This window comes from Nematolebias whitei, chromosome 1 (genome assembly GCF_014905685.2).
Source record: "Nematolebias whitei isolate Nwh7 chromosome 1, NemWhi1, whole genome shotgun sequence".
Taxonomy (NCBI): Eukaryota; Metazoa; Chordata; class Actinopteri; order Cyprinodontiformes; family Rivulidae; genus Nematolebias; species Nematolebias whitei.
In genome coordinates, this window is record NC_056498.1 from 54686606 (window position 1) to 54704530 (window position 17925).

At 38.6% G+C, this 17925-nt stretch overlaps 2 protein-coding genes and 1 non-coding gene across 3 annotated transcripts; 2 read left to right on the top strand and 1 right to left on the bottom strand.

The window, feature by feature from the left end:
• Nucleotides 1–272: 272 nt before the first annotated feature.
• Nucleotides 273–344, bottom strand: trnag-ucc. Its single transcript has one exon. It is a non-coding gene; the product is annotated as a tRNA-Gly (tRNA).
• Nucleotides 345–1407: 1063 nt separating this feature from the next.
• Nucleotides 1408–12214, top strand: adam8a (ADAM metallopeptidase domain 8a). The gene is made up of 25 exons (XM_037694162.1): nt 1408–1570; nt 1642–1742; nt 1843–1916; nt 1996–2074; nt 2513–2589; nt 2778–3009; nt 3856–3933; nt 4080–4148; nt 4570–4739; nt 5926–6007; nt 6088–6230; nt 6326–6503; nt 6586–6675; nt 6839–7034; nt 7111–7189; nt 7275–7455; nt 7545–7631; nt 7718–7802; nt 9496–9607; nt 9715–9913; nt 10186–10233; nt 10335–10391; nt 11674–11724; nt 11825–11893; nt 12170–12214. Exons 1-25 carry the CDS (start codon nt 1408–1410, stop codon nt 12212–12214), a joined length of 2745 nt encoding a protein of 914 aa, XP_037550090.1.
• A 1444-nt stretch (nt 12215–13658) lies between these two features.
• spef1 (sperm flagellar 1) lies at nt 13659–17728 on the top strand. The gene is made up of 4 exons (XM_037694275.1): nt 13659–13767; nt 13922–14036; nt 17402–17549; nt 17657–17728. Exons 1-4 carry the CDS (start codon nt 13659–13661, stop codon nt 17726–17728), a joined length of 444 nt encoding a protein of 147 aa, XP_037550203.1.
• Nucleotides 17729–17925: the final 197 nt, after the last annotated feature.

Here is a 17925-nt window from a genome sequence, read left to right on the forward strand (position 1 = left end):
TTATAAGATATCTATGATAGTACACACTCAAGCACAATATGACTTTTTCTAAACTGTAAGGGTTCTCCACTTCCGGTTGCATCACTTCAGCTCCTTTCGGACTGTTTTCATCTGTTTCCATCTGTTTCTATCTTGCAACGTGTTGCATATTTGGCTGTAGCATCGTTTACACTTAGAGATGTTGTTTAGTGACATAAAATGTTTCATGTCTGACTGTCGCGGAGGAGAGTTAGTTTTTTTCTTGAATTATATCACAACGATTAAAAAGGATTTGCGTTGGCCGGGAATCGAACCCGGGTCAACTGCTTGGAAGGCAGCTATGCTCACCACTATACCACCAACGCGACAAAATTTGAGCATCTGGGAACAGATTTGACGCGAGATTATGACGTCATGAACGCATATGATAAAACCCATTTGCTTCGACCAGCTCAGAGTCGAGTAACAATAAGAGAAAAAACAAAACAAGACATGGAAAACCCATAAAGATACAATTTTGTTCTTTAATTTTTTTTTACTAATAATTTATTTACTTGATTGTCAAATGTTAAACAAGCAACAAAAATGGAAACACTTCAGTTACATTCTGTAACAATTTCTAATTCTCAGCAAATTAAAATTAAATGTTTACTTCTCAACACAAAAAGCCCATCAAGCCAATGACACTTTATTGTCTGACTGCTAATAAACAAAACTAATAATAAAACTAATAATATACAGAACTAATAAATGCTCAATTTGCTCTACTATGAACTGCCCAAAATCCAATTAAATTTGAAATGGTTAAAAATATTATTAGTACCCAACAGACAATAAACAAGTGAAGAAACTGTATTAAGTTGGCCTATTACTATTTATTTTACGTTTACATATTTTTACAAAATTGTGGACAAATAATTAGCAGAGTAGTTCCCAATAAATTCAATAATAATTCAAAGCAGTCTGCTCCTCAGATAAATAATGCTAAATTATTATTTTTATATATGAATGTTTCTGGTAACTTTTTATTTTTATATTCTGTTTATTTGTAATTTTTACTTATAAATGTTTCTGTTCTGATATGACTTCTGTTGTGACTGGGTGCTATTAATAAACTGAATTGAACTGAATAAAATAGTTTTAAGAAAGTTTTATAAATGAAGAAACTTTGCCTTTTCACCGCTAGGTGGCGACACACACAACAAAAACGTTCAAATTGAGGACATTTAAACTTTCTTGTCAGAACCAGACACTAAAGTTAAACATTTATTATAATGATGGTCATTCATTACTTTTTAAAAAATAAATAAATAACTTCTAAACTGTGGTGGGGTTTCATTTGATCATTTGATCATCCCTGTGACGTAATTTTGCTCACTTGGCACGTTGCTCAGTTTTGAGTCTTGTCATTTACAAGAGCTGGCCAGGATGTTCTGCCTCAGATGCAGATTTTCAGGATATTACACAGCAGATGGGCGGAGAGCTGAAGAGATTTCCTCTGAGGCTTTACAGCTCGTAGTGACAGAGTCGGTCCGGCTGAGCAACATGACACACACAGGATGTTTTATATGGATTTTCTTCTCCTTGTGGGGTAAGTCTTTCTTTCTTTCTTCTTTCTTTCTTTTGTTCTTTCATTATTTTAACCATCCTTCATGCTTGCAGGTATAACTGTGTGTGATCTGCCTCATGTAATAAAGTACCAAAAAGCCATACCTCAGAGGCTGATGGACTGGTCTCATGTGAAGGATGCTGCTGTATATAAGGTAAAACACACACACACACACACACGTGCTCGCATCATGTTCCAGTTTGCGTTTTGACTTTTGAAGCATGTGTTAAAATATCTGCTGGTCTTCTGCACAGAAATACCCTGATGTAGTCCAATACTCTGTGAGTATTGCAGGGAAAAACTACACTCTGCATCTGGAAAAGAACAAGTGAGAAATTTGTCTGAGTCTTATTTTAAGTACAGCTTTGGTTAAAACTGTCTTTAACTGTGATATTTGTCTTTTTCAGGGATCTTGTTGGAAATAAGTTTACTGTGACATACTATTCTGATCAGGGTACCCAATTGACAGCTACTCCAGATTATTCGGTTTGTAACTTATTCTTCTTTTATTTATGTTTTTATGTTGAAAAATTGTCTGATTCGTATAAAACTGGTTAATATTTGACAAACAGAGCTAATAATTTCAATTTGTGTGGTCACCGTCTTGTGGTTTTGGACACGTCCTGGCACCAAATATAAAACCAAGCTCGTAAACATTAAAGAAAAATAGGTTGTATGCATGTATATTATTCACCAAGGCTCAATCTTAACATTTTGGCCTCACTCGTTGTTGCACGGAGTGATGTAATTTGCATTTTGTCATCGCTGTAATGATGTTACAAAAAATCAGATAGCACGTAGTTTCTCAACCATAAAGTTCCTCATTTTAAAGCAATTTTCCAGGGGAATTGACTTATAAGGTCAAAACTATCAAACTATCAAACATCAACCAAATACATTATTTAAAAAATGAATACTTTTCAGGTTCACTGCTACTACCATGGACACGTCGTGGGGGTGGAGGACTCCTCTGCCAGCATTGAATTGTGCTCAGGAATTAAGTGAGTCAGTTTGCTGTGATTCCCCTCCTTTTTAAAGCTTTTACTAAAACGCTTTATGACTTTATGGTCCTCATAGTGTGTTAAGACAAAAGACCCGTATAAGATTTAAAGTCTAAAACACAATCCCTGTCACCCAGTTCTTATCACCAGGAAAGAAAGTAAAATATATTTAAACTTCTGCACTACAGAGGATTTGTGACCCTCCAAGATGAGATGTACCTCATCGAACCTCTGCCAGGTGAGGAGACGGGACGGCGAGATGACGGACAGAGCTCTGAGGCCCACAGTGATGACCGTCCTCATGCTGTTTACAACTACAAACACCTGAGGAGGAAGAGGAGCTCCTGTTCCCATGGAAACACAAGCACGTTCTATGATCACGGAGCTCGTCCGTCTGGACTATTCCAGCTTGGCAGTCTGGTAAAGACACAGCGTGGACACATTCATAAAACACTTGGATTGATAGACGAATAGAACATTTGCCAAACACGCACAAAAACAAAACACTGAAAGTGATGCGCAGTAAAATAGTTCAATAATCTTAAGTTATCACCGTGCAGTTTAAGTACAAGTTGCATCGCACGATAAGCATGTGATGATTGTTATTGTGTGAATGTTTCTTCCGCACATTTTTCTGCAGCTTTCTCGTTCCACAATTTTTGTGCAATTTCAACAAACCATGTATGAAAACGTTCAGCTCTTTCAGGACAATCCTGCTGTATGGCTTTTGGTTTTGGTGCAACTTTAGCTGTTTGACATTTTTAGTGTTTTCGGCCATTTTTTCCTCATAAAATGAATTGAGCTCATTTTACATCCTTCAAATCTTTAGATCTGTTTACAACCTTTTACTGCTCCTTCCACATTTTGTTCCGGTTCAGCTTCTTTCAGCTTCATTGTGACAAGTTAAACTTTTTTCAGCTAGTTTCAGCTGTTTTCTCGGCTGTTTTGTGATCCTTTCAGGTTCTTTATGCTAACTACAACATTTTTGTGCTTCTTCTGCCTTTTCAGCTAATTTTCAGCTATTTTTGCTAATTTCCTTTTTTGTGCTCATTTCTGCTTATTTAAATCTAATTCAGCAAATATGTGTTCTTCCTGCGTTCTTCTTCTAATAGGCTTGTTCTTCCATTTCAGCTACACTTCAGCACGTTTTTAGCCAATTTCAGCTGTTTTTCAGCAAGTTCTTCTGAAAAAGGCATTCATACTGCATTTTCACAGAAACTCTAATTTCTCTAGATTTTATTAATTGACATTTTCTGTGTTTCTCAGAAAAGCAGAGCCCAGACCAAAGACCTTAAAGACAAACCCAGAACAGTGGAGCTGGTTTTGGTAGTAGACAACACTGAGGTTTGATTCCCTGCTCTTCTTCCTCTCATTGATTCTGTGGTTGTAGCCAAAAATAATAATAAAAAAAAAAATATTGATGGAAGAGTGAGTGTTTTGCATACACGATGCTGCTGGTTGTGATACTAATTTAAATAATCTCATTGTAGTATAAAAAGCTTGGCAGTAAGAAGACAGTCGAGACCAGAATGCTTGAGATAGCAAACCATGTGGATAAGGTACGCTTGTTTCTTTGCAAACAGATAAAGTAAGTCAAAGCTGCCAGTGCTTTTTTTTCTTCTGCTGAACATTATCTGACTTTCACGCTGGAGAACATTCAGGAAATACTGCATGTCCTGATTTTTTTGTCCTTTTCTGATTGGAATCATTCCAGAAACATAAAAAAATGGAAGGAAAAGTTCTCTCACTGTGTATGCTAGCTTTAACTGCGAGTCTTCACACCCAAGCTGAAAAAAATCACACATTTCCTGCAATCATCTTTGTATTCTTTGGGATTAGGACATATAAAAAGAACAGTAGACCCAACAGTTCCTTGCTGTCACTTCTTTGAGACGTGGGATTGTGGGTTTTACACAGTCACATTCAGAAATACTGATTCGGAGCTATTTCTGCTGGTGCTAATGAGCTCTATTATTTCAGTTGTACCGCCATGTGGGTGTTCGCGTGATGCTGGTCGGACTGGAAATCTGGACGCAGAGCGATCAGATCGAGGTCAGCACAGACCCCGACCTCACTCTTGTTCGCTTTATCGAGTGGCGTAAGCAGCGCCTGCTGCCGAGGAGCAAACATGACAACGCTCAGTTCATCACGTAAGTTGCTACTGTTTTAATGTTCCACTAAACCAGGGGTCTGCAACCTGCGGCTCAGGAGCCACATGCGGCTCCTTGGTTCCTCTGCAGCGGCCCTTTCAAGCCTTGACCAAAACTAACATAAAACAGAATTTTGTTGGTTGTTATGTAGGCAACAAAATAAGTACTTGTTTTAGCCGTTTTCCTGTTAGTTCTTTTGCAAATACTCACTTTAACTTTTTGCTTTATTCCTATACTTATGTATTTTTCCACAATAAAAAAAAAAAAATCACATGGGTCTGCATAGTTCATAGGTTCTTTTATTTAAACTACGGATGCACAATATTGAATTTTTGTCCGATTTCCGATATGCCAATATGCTAAAACTTATTTGGCCAATAACCGATAACCGATACAGATGTTTATTCCTAGACCTACGTACAGAGACCACATAGCTTTCTCTGCTGTGAAATTAAAATACTACACTATTCTGCATGGTCTTTGTCAATTTGGTTTGATACCAGATGCCAAAAAAGGGCTGAAAATGATGTAACACTTCAACTTGGATAATGTTTAATGTCAAATGTATTCATGACATTTACTCTCTCTAACACAATGGCAACACGCAAACAGTGCAAATATGTACATTTTCACAAATCTAAACTCAACCTGTTCACAAGCGACAAGTGAAAAGCACATAAGTGGTAATGCATTAATAGATATACTTGACAGTTTCTTAAATAAAAAATTAACTTAAAACAGCACCTTTTATATTGGTGAGTTATTTTGATGGAATGGCCGATGTTTGATATTTAACTTTACCGCTAATATCAGCCGGCCATGCCGATAATATTGTGCATCCCTAATTTAAACAACTATTTTCCCCCTCTTTACAATAATCTAGTCTTTTCATTCGTCTTAAAAATATCAATATATGTTAAAAATCATTAGATATTTTTAGCTTTACAATGTCACCCTAGTGGCCACAAAGTCTCCTCCAACAAATATAAAGTGGCCCATGGGCCACCAGTTGATAATCACAGTTGTAGCAGGTTGTTGCGGCTCTGGACACGTTTAATTTAGTGAATGAAGGCATAAAAATGGCTCTTTTGAACATAAAGGTTGCAGACACCTGCCATAGACAAACAGGCTGGTAGTTTAAGACAACTAAACCTTCTTCTTCTTCTTCTTCATCATCGTTTTTCAGAGGAGTTGATTTCGTTGGCTCTACTGTTGGATTGGCAAACACCAAAGCAATGTGCACCTCAAGCTCCGGAGCTATCAATGAGGTACTTTTGGGAAAACAAAACGTAGCACAATGGAATTATGGGATATAAGTTTCAACTGAACCTATATTTTTTGTGCACAGGACCATAACACCAACTCAATTGGAGTGGCCTCCACCATAGCACATGAAATGGGTCACAATTTGGGCCTGGTCCACGATACTGAAGAATGTATCTGTGGATCTTTTGCATTCAAAAAAGGCTGCATCATGGCCGAGAGTGTTGGGTAAGCTCAGTTAACCACACCATATCTACTCTTAGGCTTTCATGTGAGATCGTGCTTTCTTTATTATCTCTTTGTTTTGTTGCGTCTTCCTCTAGCTTCGTGTTTCCCAAGCAGTTCAGCAGTTGCAGTCTGCAGCAGCTCAGCACCTTCTTGGAGGAGGTCAACCCTGCCTGCCTGCTGGATACTCCCTCCACTGAACGCATCTACGGTGGAGCAGTTTGTGGAAATGCCTTCTTAGAGCCTGGAGAAGAGTGTGACTGTGGGACTGTGGAGGTTGGTGCACACAACACTAAAAAAAGGGAGTGCATTTGCCACAAGCCAACAAAGACAATTAATTTGATGTCCTGTTTCATAGGAATGCAAGAATCCCTGCTGCAACGCCACCACTTGCAAGCTGAATGTGGGAGTTCAGTGTGCAGAAGGAGAGTGCTGCCACAACTGCCAAGTAAGTACTACTCACAACGTCTACTACTCACTGTGAGAAAAGCCAGACTGATACTAAAAATGTGAGTGTAGTCACAGAATGGCGGTTCTGTCTGGCTGCTTTAGTGTGAGTGGATGTATTTCAGTAGTCGGTACATCACCATCTGTTTGTCACCACACTTCAGCTGAAACCAACAGGCAGCATCTGCCGACCAAAATCCGGAGACTGCGACCTGGCAGAATACTGCACTGGCCTCTCTGCAGCATGTCCTGCTAACACCTTCACCCAAAACGGCCTGCCGTGCGACTATGGAAAAGGCTACTGCTACAACGGGCAATGTCCGTCACGACAAGATCACTGCAAGAGGCTTTGGGGACCAGGTGAAATAGTCATGAGTGGTTTGGTTTATGTTCATTCTGAAACATGAAGATTTATGATTCAATCTTTTGTGATTAGACGCTGAAGTAGCTGCAGAGGATTGCTTTTATCTGTATGGAGGGTGCAGGAAGAGGTTAACCCAGACGTGCTCCAACCGGTATGCAATTAGACGCCACAGCACGGCTAATAATAGCGTATTCAAAACTCGAGGCATTGCTGAAATGTGTAAAATTTGGTTTCAGAGATCAATCTTGTGGAAAGCTCTTCTGCTCTGGAGGAAGGGAGTTTCCAGTGACGAACAAAAAGTCCTTTTATAAAGTAGGAAATGGAGTCATATGCAACGAGGCAGCCATGAACCCTGAGGACAACTACCCGTCGGATCTCGGGATGGTGCCTACTGGCACCAAGTGTGGCGACAACATGGTCAGTGAACGTGCTTTTTACGCTTAGCATAAATAAAGTTGCCGTGCTTTATGGAGCTTCACGGTCTTTGCATTGTCTCTGTCTGTCAGGTGTGCTACAATAAAAAATGTGAAGACATCAAAAACATAAAATCGTACGGAACAAACGACTGCTCGTCCAAGTGTAACAACCACGGGGTGAGAAGCTGTGCGAAAGTCTTAACGGTCTCATCAAGACAACACGCTGCAGAGGCAACTCAGCTAACCGTGAGATCTTTTGACAGGTGTGCAACCATGAGAGTACGTGCCACTGCGATCCTGGCTGGGCTCCTCCGTTTTGTGACGTGAAGCTGTCAGAGCTGACAGAAGGTATTGCTTTAATTATAATACCGTAATTACTGGACTATAAGCCGCTACTTTTTTCACAAGATTTGATTTATGTAATGCAGCGGCTAATTTGTAGATTTTTTTTTTGACGGGCTAACGAGCTTCCTGCCACTGAAACATTTAGCTTCGTCACACCCGGGCGCTCACATAGCGGCCTAATGCACGTCTCTCTTTAGGGGTGGGTCCTCATGACTCATTAAGTTTACATGGACATAAGTAATCAGATTAAACAGCCATTCAGAATAAAAATGTGTAATAGAAACGCCCCATTTGGATTATTTCTTGCTGATTCAGCTCGATCCGAAAGAATCTGTAATCAGAATGAGACGGGGGGGTTTGTGCCGATTCATAATCCGGACGGTGTGCATGTAAACACTTAATCCGTTCTTTTTTTTCCCGATTGTGGAAAACTGACCTGACTGCGCATGTGCGACCTACTGAATGTCTACTTCACGTATTTCCACCTGGCTAATGCTAATAACATTAGCATGTCGAGAAAGTACAACTGGTCGGTGAGCGACACAATTTCTACTAGAAATTTTGAAAGAGCTCAAAATGATCTATATCACGTGTAGCTCAGTTAGGGAGTGCAGTAACGTCTCCATCGTCAATAAAAACTGGCGCGGGTCCATTTTGGGCGCTCAGGTTTGTTTACGTTCATTCCGGAAGTAAAACGGAAGTAGAACTTCTTCTTCTGTGTTTTTTTTTTTTTTTAAAGTAGAGTTTACCACTCTACACATGTCAGTACTTCTATTCAGAACAAAAGCCCGCAGCATGTAAACGCTCGTCGTGAACGGATTGTGCCCATGTAAACGATACATTTGAATTATTTAATCTGAAAATAGTTCAATCCGGTCGAAGAATTCTGCGTATGTAAGCGTAGCTAGTGAGACGACCTGTATAAATAAAGGTCAAAAATAAAATTGGATCAATGAAATTACCGAACAGGTCACAGTGGACCGATGAAACTTCGAATTACCGTAAGTGAAACGCACTCTCACTAAATTCTTCAGGTCAGTTATTTTGCACTTCATGAACACAGTCGTCATGGAAAACACAATAAAAAAATGCAGCTTTCAAGTTAAAGGCAATCGATCTGGCTGTCGAAGAAGGAAACAGAGTTGATGCACGTTAGCTAGGCGTTTCCTGGTAGGCTACTATATTTATTTATTTTTAACCAGCGTCGTTACAGGCACTGTTCAGAAAAAACTTTTACTGCACGTATTTGTGTATGTTACCAGTACTTAATAAAAAAAACCCATTAATCTTTGTGTAAATATCTACAGTTACAACATGGACATCCGCGGCTTACAGACAAACGCGGCCTACATATGTACAAAATTGAAATTTTAAATTTATTTTGTGGGCGTGGCTTATATTCGGGTGCACTCAGTAGTCCAGAAATTACGGTACTCTTTCCTTATACTGTATGCCCATTCACCCACGGATAGTATCTATGTAAGTGCCTCGTTAAATCCGTGATTATTTTAATACTGACGTAAGCACGAGTTTCCTGATGAGCAAAAACAAACACTTATTGAATTTACTTCCTTATTAGGCTGTGCAAATGCAATAATACAGTAAATTTTATTTCCCGAGCCGCTGATGTATGTTGTTGTCCTCCTTCAATGAGAAAAGAGCACTGACCTTATCTGTTGTGTGTTTGTGTGTGTAGAGTCGAGCCTGGTTGTTCTTGCTGTATCCGTGGTGGTTGGTTTGCTTTTTCTGCTCGCCCTGGTTATAGGGAGTCTGATGTGCTGCATCAGAAAAAGGCCACCCACAAAAAGGTGCAGAAAATATCTGCTCCGTTTATTTCATTTTTGTCAAACAACTTACATAAAGCCATCGATTTCAGCTTAAACTTGAGCTCCTGCGTGCGTTTGTCTTTTTACAGGTTCCTCTCAGCGGCCTCAGGACAATCAAACCCAGTGTTTCAGTCGAGCTTTCCCCGAGGCAGTCCTCGTCTCGGGCCGGCGCACATCAGCCCGCCTACGTTGTTGGAGTCTTCTGCCAGTCAAGTCTACAAACCTCTGAGCCCTGCTGCTGTCAAACCACAGACCGGAGCTCGAAGGCCCTGCAGAGCAGCTCCAGAGGTGAGCCTCCCATTCAGTCTGACAGACTTAACACCGGAATGTAATCGTACACCGACACTGCATGTGTTAGATTTTTATATTATCACCTCTATATTAGACATGCAATTTCCATTTGTGGCAACTGGTTTGAATTTGAAGCTGCAGACGCAGCCAACATGTGCCTGCTGGACTGTCACTGAGTCACATGCTGACAACTAATGTGCAATTAGTCACAAACAAACCTTTATTGAGATCAGGCTGCAAAGTAAGGTTTCTATTTTCTCTCGTTAAAGCCTCCCAGGAAAGCTCCAGATACATCTCAGTCATCTAAGGTTCACCAGGTATGTTGAGTTCCTGATTTGACTTTTATGTTTTTATTTTTGCATATTGTATGTTACAAACACACAAAAAAAATATTGTTGGTTTGTTTCTTGTTTTTAAGGTTGCGAGGATATTAATGCAGCCACCAGCTGTTTCCAGTCTTCCAGTATATAGTGAGGTAAAATATCTGTTAACGTCTTAATTTGAGCTCAAGAACATCCGGTGTGTGTGGGAATGCTGAGTTAGCGTTCTTATTATTGGTTTCCTGTTTATAGTTTCTTCTGTAAGTTTCTTGAATTCATACAACTTTGTGCTATTTTAAACCTTTGATTATCAAAACATTCAGCTCAATAGGGAGTATGACTTCTGCTTTTGGAACTTTTGTACTTTTAAAAACATTTAACTTTTAACATTTAAATAAAACTCTCCATAGAAACACTCTGAGATCTCTTTGTTTCCTCAAAACTTTATTTTTTTTTTTAATCTGCTTTAGCAACCTGTTCTAGTATTTTTGCCTTCTTGTGTTACATTTAAGTTTTAGCGATGGTTCTGCTGTTTAGCTACCTTTTTATTACTTTTAGCTTTTAGCTGCTCTTCTGCTCCTTTAACAAGCCTTTGCTAATTTTAGCTTTTTACCACATTTAGCTTTTACCTATTGTTTTGCTACTTTTTGTTTGTAGCTGCCATTCTATTTTTTTTTTCAGCTTTTAGCTACAGTTTTGCTACTTTTAGCAACTGCTTTGTTACATTTAGCTTTTAGCTTCTGCACTTATTTTTTAGCTTTTAGCTACTGCTTTGTTACTTTTAGCTTGTATACCAGTGTGCTTCTTTTAGTTACTATTTTGCTACTTTTAGCTTTTACCCACAGTTCTACTACTAGCCACTGTTTTTCTACTTTTAGCTACCTTTTTACTATGTTAAGCTTTTAACTACAGTTCTACATCATTTAGCTTTCAGCTGCTTTTCTGCTTCTTTAACAAGCCTTTGCTAATTTTAGCTTTTAACCATGTTTTACCACATTTAGCATTTACCTATTGTTTTGCTTCTTTTCGTTTGTAGCTGCCATTCTATTTCTTTTGGCTTTTAGTTACAGTTTTGCTATATCAGCTTTTAGCAACTGTTACATTTAACTTTTAGCTATACTTCTGCACCTTTTAGTTTTTAGCTACTGCTTTGTTACTTTTAACTTTTTAATTACTTTTAACTTCTAGCTACCATTGTGTCCCTTTAGCTTTTAGTTAATATTTTGCTACTGTTAGCTATTACCCACAGTTCTACTAATTTTAGCTTTAAGCTACTGTTTTTCTTCTTTTAGCTTTTAGCTACCATTCCACTCGTTTCAACTCTGTTCTGCATGTTTTAACTTTAACAATTCAGTTTTAGCTTCATTCAGCATTCATATTGACATTTTTTTTTACAGATACTGCAGTTTAGTCTAAAATTTCATCTTATCATTACAGACTAAACCACTACCTCCCACCAGACCACTGCCACCACTTACATCCAAACCAGTAAGTGGCATTAAAGCAGCTTAAATCTCATTTTTGCCTTCACACATTGGCTGTGTTTGCATTTGCTGTGTGGCTAACTTATGAACATTCTGTTTCACAGAAGCCGAAGCCTCCGACGCCTCCAAAGAAGCCCTCCACAGTCCCATCTTCACTGCCACATACGCAGCTGGTATGTTTTCAGACAGCAGACAGAATCAGCCAGACTTTCCAACCACTGACATTGCTGCAATAGGCATCCAGACATTTTTTTCATGCTATTAAAGACATTCACGTTTTTACAGAAACCTGTGGCTTTTGGCTTTGTCTCAACAGCAGTGTAATGGATAAACAGTGGTTGGGGACTTAATAGGCACATAAACTCCTGGCTTACTGAGACTCTGACACAATGAAATAAAATACTGAAGTTGTTTCAAAGAGTATTAACAGAGTTTATTTGTGTTTCTAGCTCGGAGTGAGAGCTGCCCTGGTGCCCTCCAGCAGGCCAAGATGACAGTGGGATTAACTCACCCTGGTTTACAGATTGAGATTTTCTAACAGGGGAAACAGTTTTTTGTTGTCCCACTTTGAAGGACCAAAAAGATCCTCTCAGTAGACGCGAAACAAGATCCACCGAGGGATCAGTGAAATGAAGTAACGTTCTTGTGGTACCACCGTCTGCGTCCTGCCTCCAGTGTGTTGATAGCAATCTGGTCAACAAACTCACTTTGAGCGCTTCATGAATGACAAATAGTTCTGCTGCTATGCTAAATTTTGTGCATTTGAAATTTAGTTTGAATATTGTTTTTTTTTTTTTTTAAAGAGATGCCTAATTTGCCAACTGCACTAAACATGCCTTTGTTTACATGAGCACACTTTTCCATGGTTTGACTGGATATTTTGAAATCTCCTGGTTATTTATTGAATATTTTATTATAATTTCTAAACCAGGGTAAGTTCTTAACCTGGGCATTTAGATGATTGTATATTCAGGGAAATGTATAAACAGTTATGTTTTATTTTTTTTTTGCTTCTGTTTTGTTTGGTTTAACAAGATCCAAATCTAATGAAAACTGAAAACCGCCATGCTAAAAAGCATAAAACCGTCTCGAGCTATAATGCTAATAAATCCTATTTTTGTACATTGTTCTGGTACTGCCTTTTTAAATAGATAACAAAAAGGGATTTTAAACTGCTACTCCTTAATTAGACAGACTTTAAACCCTTTGTTTCATGCATATTGGTGCCTAAAAGATCTAATGTCCTAATAAGGAGTAATTTTAGATTGCATTGTATTCTCAGATGTTTTACATGGGTTTTACTCATTTTTGTTTAGTTTAGATTTATGTTTCCGTAATTGATTTCTTGTTTTGGTGTATTTTTCACACTTGAAATTATTGTTTTGTGTCTTAAACAGGTCACTTTAGTGTCTTTTAATAATTGGTTTATGAACTGTGGATTCCTTACATTATGCATCCATTTTGTATTGCGCTTTTGTATCTTTTATTGATAATTTTGTTTTTTCTTGTCGTTTATTTTTTTTAACAACTCATCTGTGTTATTAAAAAAATCTGTTCACAGCCAAAACTAGGACACTTTATACATTTTTTAAAATAAATAGTTCTTTTTCTAATTGTTTTGTGGTTGTTACAGGTACTTCATGCATTTTAATTGCAGTTCCAAAATATGTTTTATCTACAATTGTTATAACAATGGAAAGATTTTAAGTCGTGATTTTTTTAAAGTTCCTCTCACAATAAAAGGGATCGTCACAATAAATTTGGGGTCTTATGTTTCTTTATTTTTGTTTATCCAAAAGTTATTAGAGCAATGCCGCTGCGGCGGTTGCCTAGCAACGCCTGCCTAGCAACGCCTCAAACAGAGCAGCGGGGCTAAAGAAGCTAGCTGTTAGCATCGTTTCTCAACTTCATAAACAGTGGTTGCCTTAAGGGGCAAAAATGGATCAGAAGCTACAGGATTCTGAAATTGAACATTTACTCTTATGGCTGGACAAGATACCGTTTTCTAGACCCAAACGAAAGTTGAGGAGAGACTTCAGCGACGGAGGTAGCACTTCTGCAAACGAATGAACTGTAGTCTATCAGCGACAGTCCAATTTATATTTGTGTTTTTTTTTTTAGCTATTTTTTTAAATAATGAAAGTCAGTTTGTGTTTGTATTAACTAGTGAACTGACTGTTTTCCTGTTGGTTTCTCTGCAGTGTTGGTTGCTGAGGTCATTAAACATTTTTTCCCAAAGTTTGTTGACCTCAGCAGCCTGACGGTTCCTTTCAACTCCAGAGAGGAGAAACTTAGAAACTGGAGCCTCCTCAACAGGCAAGATCAAACTTCTTTATTGTCATGATGGTTATTATTATTATTATTATTATTATTATTATTATTATTATTATTGCACTAGTGGCAAGTCTGCTGTCCTGGGCATAATTTTTGGCACCCCTTTAAGTGCATCTTATACAAATATTTTAATAAATAAACACAAAGAAATTGCTTTCCCACTAAAAATATACTTATGCATAATACATTAATTAAATATTAAAGTCATTGGTTTTTTGTTTGTTTGTTTGTTTTACACTTAAACATTAAATCATAGTTGCTTAAGAACCCACATGTTAAAATTTAGTTTTACAGGCTGCATGAGGATGAAAAATATCCATCCATCCATCCATTATCTTTACCCGCTTATTCCATTTTGGGTCACGGGGGTCGCCGGTGTGTTTTTATAAAAGTTTTTAGCAATCAAAAAGTACCATAATTAAAATAAAATAAAATAAATCACCATCATAAAGCTTATGTGTTGTTTCCAGGATTTAGTATTTGGGAAGAACTTGATTGTAAATGCAAATGATAAATTTATATGAATTAAGTTTAATTCAATTCTGTTTATTTTTATAGCTACGATTTTCAGAATCTGGAGTGGTAGTTTGAAAACTCTCTCACAGAAAACACAGCGTGTCTCTGGAATAGACAAAAAAAAAATCACAATGGACACTTTTAGGAGTGAAAATATACCTCCAGCCGCTTTGCATTTGCACTGATATTTCTGTGATGTGAGTTAGTTTGTACCAAAAACCTTCAGTATGCCAAAAAGCTTATCATTAAGCATTGAAAAGAAAGAACTATATCCTGATTGAATAAAATAAATTAGATAAAAAAGCCCTCTATGGTAAGCCAGGGTCAGAGTGCCAAGGCCTTCATTATGCTGGCACCATGCACATGGCCCCTCCTGCAGGTGATGGGCCAACATGAAGGTGAACCCATGAAACTCATTCGAGCTGAGAAGGACGTAGTAATAATAATAATAATAATAATAATAATAATAATAATATAATAATAATAATTTTATTTAAAAAGCACCTTTCAGGACACCCAAGGACACTTTACAGTAAGAAACATATCAGAAAGATTGTGTTAAAACAAACAACAAGCACATTGCAAAGAACGACAGGAATAAATTGAAGTATAAAATACATAAAGAATATAAAATACATACAGAATATAAAATACATAAAGAATATAAAATACATACAGCAAAGTTAAGGATAAGTGAGTCTAAAGAGATGTGTTTTCAGAGCAGTCTTGAATAGAGAAAGAGAGGTGGTGTCTCGTAAGTCAGGGGGTAGAGAGTTCCAGAGATGAGGGGCAGAGCAGGTGAAGGCCCTGCTCCCCATGGTGAAGAAGCGGGCAGAGGGTACATGGAGGTGTAGTGAAGAGGAGGATCTGAGAGAGCGAGAGGGGATGGAGATGTGTAGGAGGTCAGATAGGTACGGAGGGGAAAAGTTGTGGATAGCTTTGAAAGTGAGAAGAAGAATTTTGAAGATTTGATTTAACTGGGATCCAGTGGAGCTGCTGCAGGACTGGAGTGATGTGGTTATAGGAGGAGGTTTGAGTGATGACACGGGCAGCTGAGTTCTGGACCAATTGCAGGTTCTGGAGAGATTTGTTGGGGAGGCCATAAAGAAGGGAGTTGCAGTAGTCAATCCGAGAAGTCACAAGACTGTGAACAAGGATGACTGTGGAGCGGGGTGTGAGAGAAGGGCGGAGAAGGTTAATATTTCGGAGATGGAAATAGGCAGACCGAGTGACTGTTGATGTGTGAAGTGAAGGAGAGAGTGGTGTCGAGGATGACACCAAGACTCTTGACCTGAGGCGAGGGGGATAGCAGGGAGATGTTAAAGGGGATGAGAAGATGTTCTGATTTTGAAATAGAGTTTTTGGTACCGACAAGAATGATTTCTGTTTTGTTACTGTTTAGTTGTAGGAAATTGTTAGAAAACCAGTGATTTAGCTCATTGAGACAGTCGGTGAGGATGGAGGGTGGCTGGGTGGAGTTTGGTTTTGTTGACAAGTAGAGCTGTGTGTCATCAGCATAACAGTGAAAATGGACACCAAATTTACGGAAGATGTGACCTAGAGGAAGGAGGTAAATGATGAAGAGGAGGGCTCCGAGGACAGAGCCTTGGGGGACACCCGTGGAGACGGGGGAAGAATGGGAACGAAAGGATTTAAGCTGAATGAATTGAGTGCGGTCAGAGAGATAAGATTTGAACCAGTCTAACGGAGTACCTGAGATGCCAATGGAGATTAGTCTGTTGAGGAAGATAGAATGACAGATTGTGTCGAAGGCAGAACTTAGATCCAGTAAAATGAGGATAGACAGAAGAGCAGAGTCAGCAGCAAGAAGAAGGTCATTAGTTATTTTTATTAGAGCTGTTTCGGTGCTATGGTGGGGGCGAAAACCACATTGAAACTCTTCATAAATGTTATTTTTGGATAGGTGAGAGTGAAGTTGACTAGCAACGACTTTTTCAAGAACTTTGGAAATAAAGGGCAGATTAGAGATCGGACGAAGATTACTGAAGTTGGTCAAGTCAAGACCTGGTTTCTTGATGATGGGGGTGATGGCCGCAGATTTGAAAGCTATGTAAGTAGTGACTGAAATAACAAGATTGATCAAAATAAGTTTTCTCCACAAGGCAACTGGGCTCATCCTTAAAGATAGGGTGAGAAGTTTAGTTATCCAGGAGAGACTCGGAGTAGAGCTGCTGCTCCTCCACATCGACACGAGCCAGTTGAGGTGGTTCAGGCATGTGGTAAGGATGTCCCCTGTGCATCTCCCTAGAAAGGTTTTCCAGACCTATCCAAATAAAAGGAGACCCCAAGAAAGACCCAGGACATAATGGAGACACTATGTCTCTTGGCTGGCCTGCGAAACATCTTGGAGTCCTCCCAGAAGAGGCGGCTGTGGGATGTCTGGGCCTCCCGCTCAAGCTGCTGCCCTGGTGACCTCACTCCAGAACAAGCAGAAGATAATAGATTAAGATGTTCTAAATGATGTTGTCAATCATTTTGAACAATTCCGTGATTTAAAAAAAATCCTAGAAGTTTTTATAGAAGCTAAAAAGATGCAGATCTAACAGTGTGACTCTAAACATCCAGCATTCATTGAAACATAAAGACACTTTTTCATGTTTTCACCTCAAAGCTTTTCTCTTTATCTGGTCATGAGAAGATTTTGAACAGACACCCACTGAGGCTCTCCCTGGTCACTGATATGATTTAATGGCCTGCATATATATACATATAGATGTCCCTGTGGACTCATCAGTAAATCACATGCAATCTGCTTTCCACTTGTTTTGTTTCATTGAAAACACATGTTGTTATTTTTTCTGTGTGCACAGGAAGGTGTTTCCAAGGCTGGACTTTTATGTGCCAGAGGAAGTAATAAGCAAGATTGTTCTGAGCTCTCCTGGCGCAGTCGAGCCTGTACTGAGCACGCTCAAGGAGAAGATAGACAAAAAACGGGCAGACATTGCAAGCAAGAAACTAGTACTCAGACTTAAATACAATGAATTATGTAAAAAAAATAAAGCTATTTATAAAATTTTTAAGCCTTTGTATGCATTTTGAATTATTTTTTCCCCTTTTTGCTTTAGACTTTGGAGAACTTTGACATCAGAAACCTGGAGAAAACTCCTGAAGGTGAAGTTTCTGTTACTTTTAAATAAGCACCAACCTGTTTATTAAAGTCAAAGTTGTATTTAAAGTAGGGGGACTCACTGCAGTGGTCTGGATCTGGACCCAAATTAAGTCTTACCTGGACCTAGATTGATTGTTAAATTTAAATAGAATTAAATTGTGTGTATGTGTGTGTGGGGTGTATATATAAAAAAATCACACAAACACACACACACACACTCAAATT

Bases quoted from the DNA above. Each gene is read 5' to 3' on its own strand.
- spef1 (XM_037694275.1), top strand. From the start codon at position 13,659: ATGGATCAGAAGCTACAGGATTCTGAAATTGAACATTTACTCTTATGG. The intron at 13,768-13,921 runs GTAGCACTTCTG...GTTTCTCTGCAG, and splicing joins GAGAGACTTCAGCGACGGAG to TGTTGGTTGCTGAGGTCATT. The intron at 17,550-17,656 runs GTACTCAGACTT...TTTTTGCTTTAG, and splicing joins ACATTGCAAGCAAGAAACTA to ACTTTGGAGAACTTTGACAT.
- adam8a (XM_037694162.1), top strand. From the start codon at position 1,408: ATGTTCTGCCTCAGATGCAGATTTTCAGGATATTACACAGCAGATGGG. The intron at 4,149-4,569 runs GTACGCTTGTTT...CTATTATTTCAG, and splicing joins TAGCAAACCATGTGGATAAG to TTGTACCGCCATGTGGGTGT. The intron at 6,231-6,325 runs GTAAGCTCAGTT...GTCTTCCTCTAG, and splicing joins ATCATGGCCGAGAGTGTTGG to CTTCGTGTTTCCCAAGCAGT.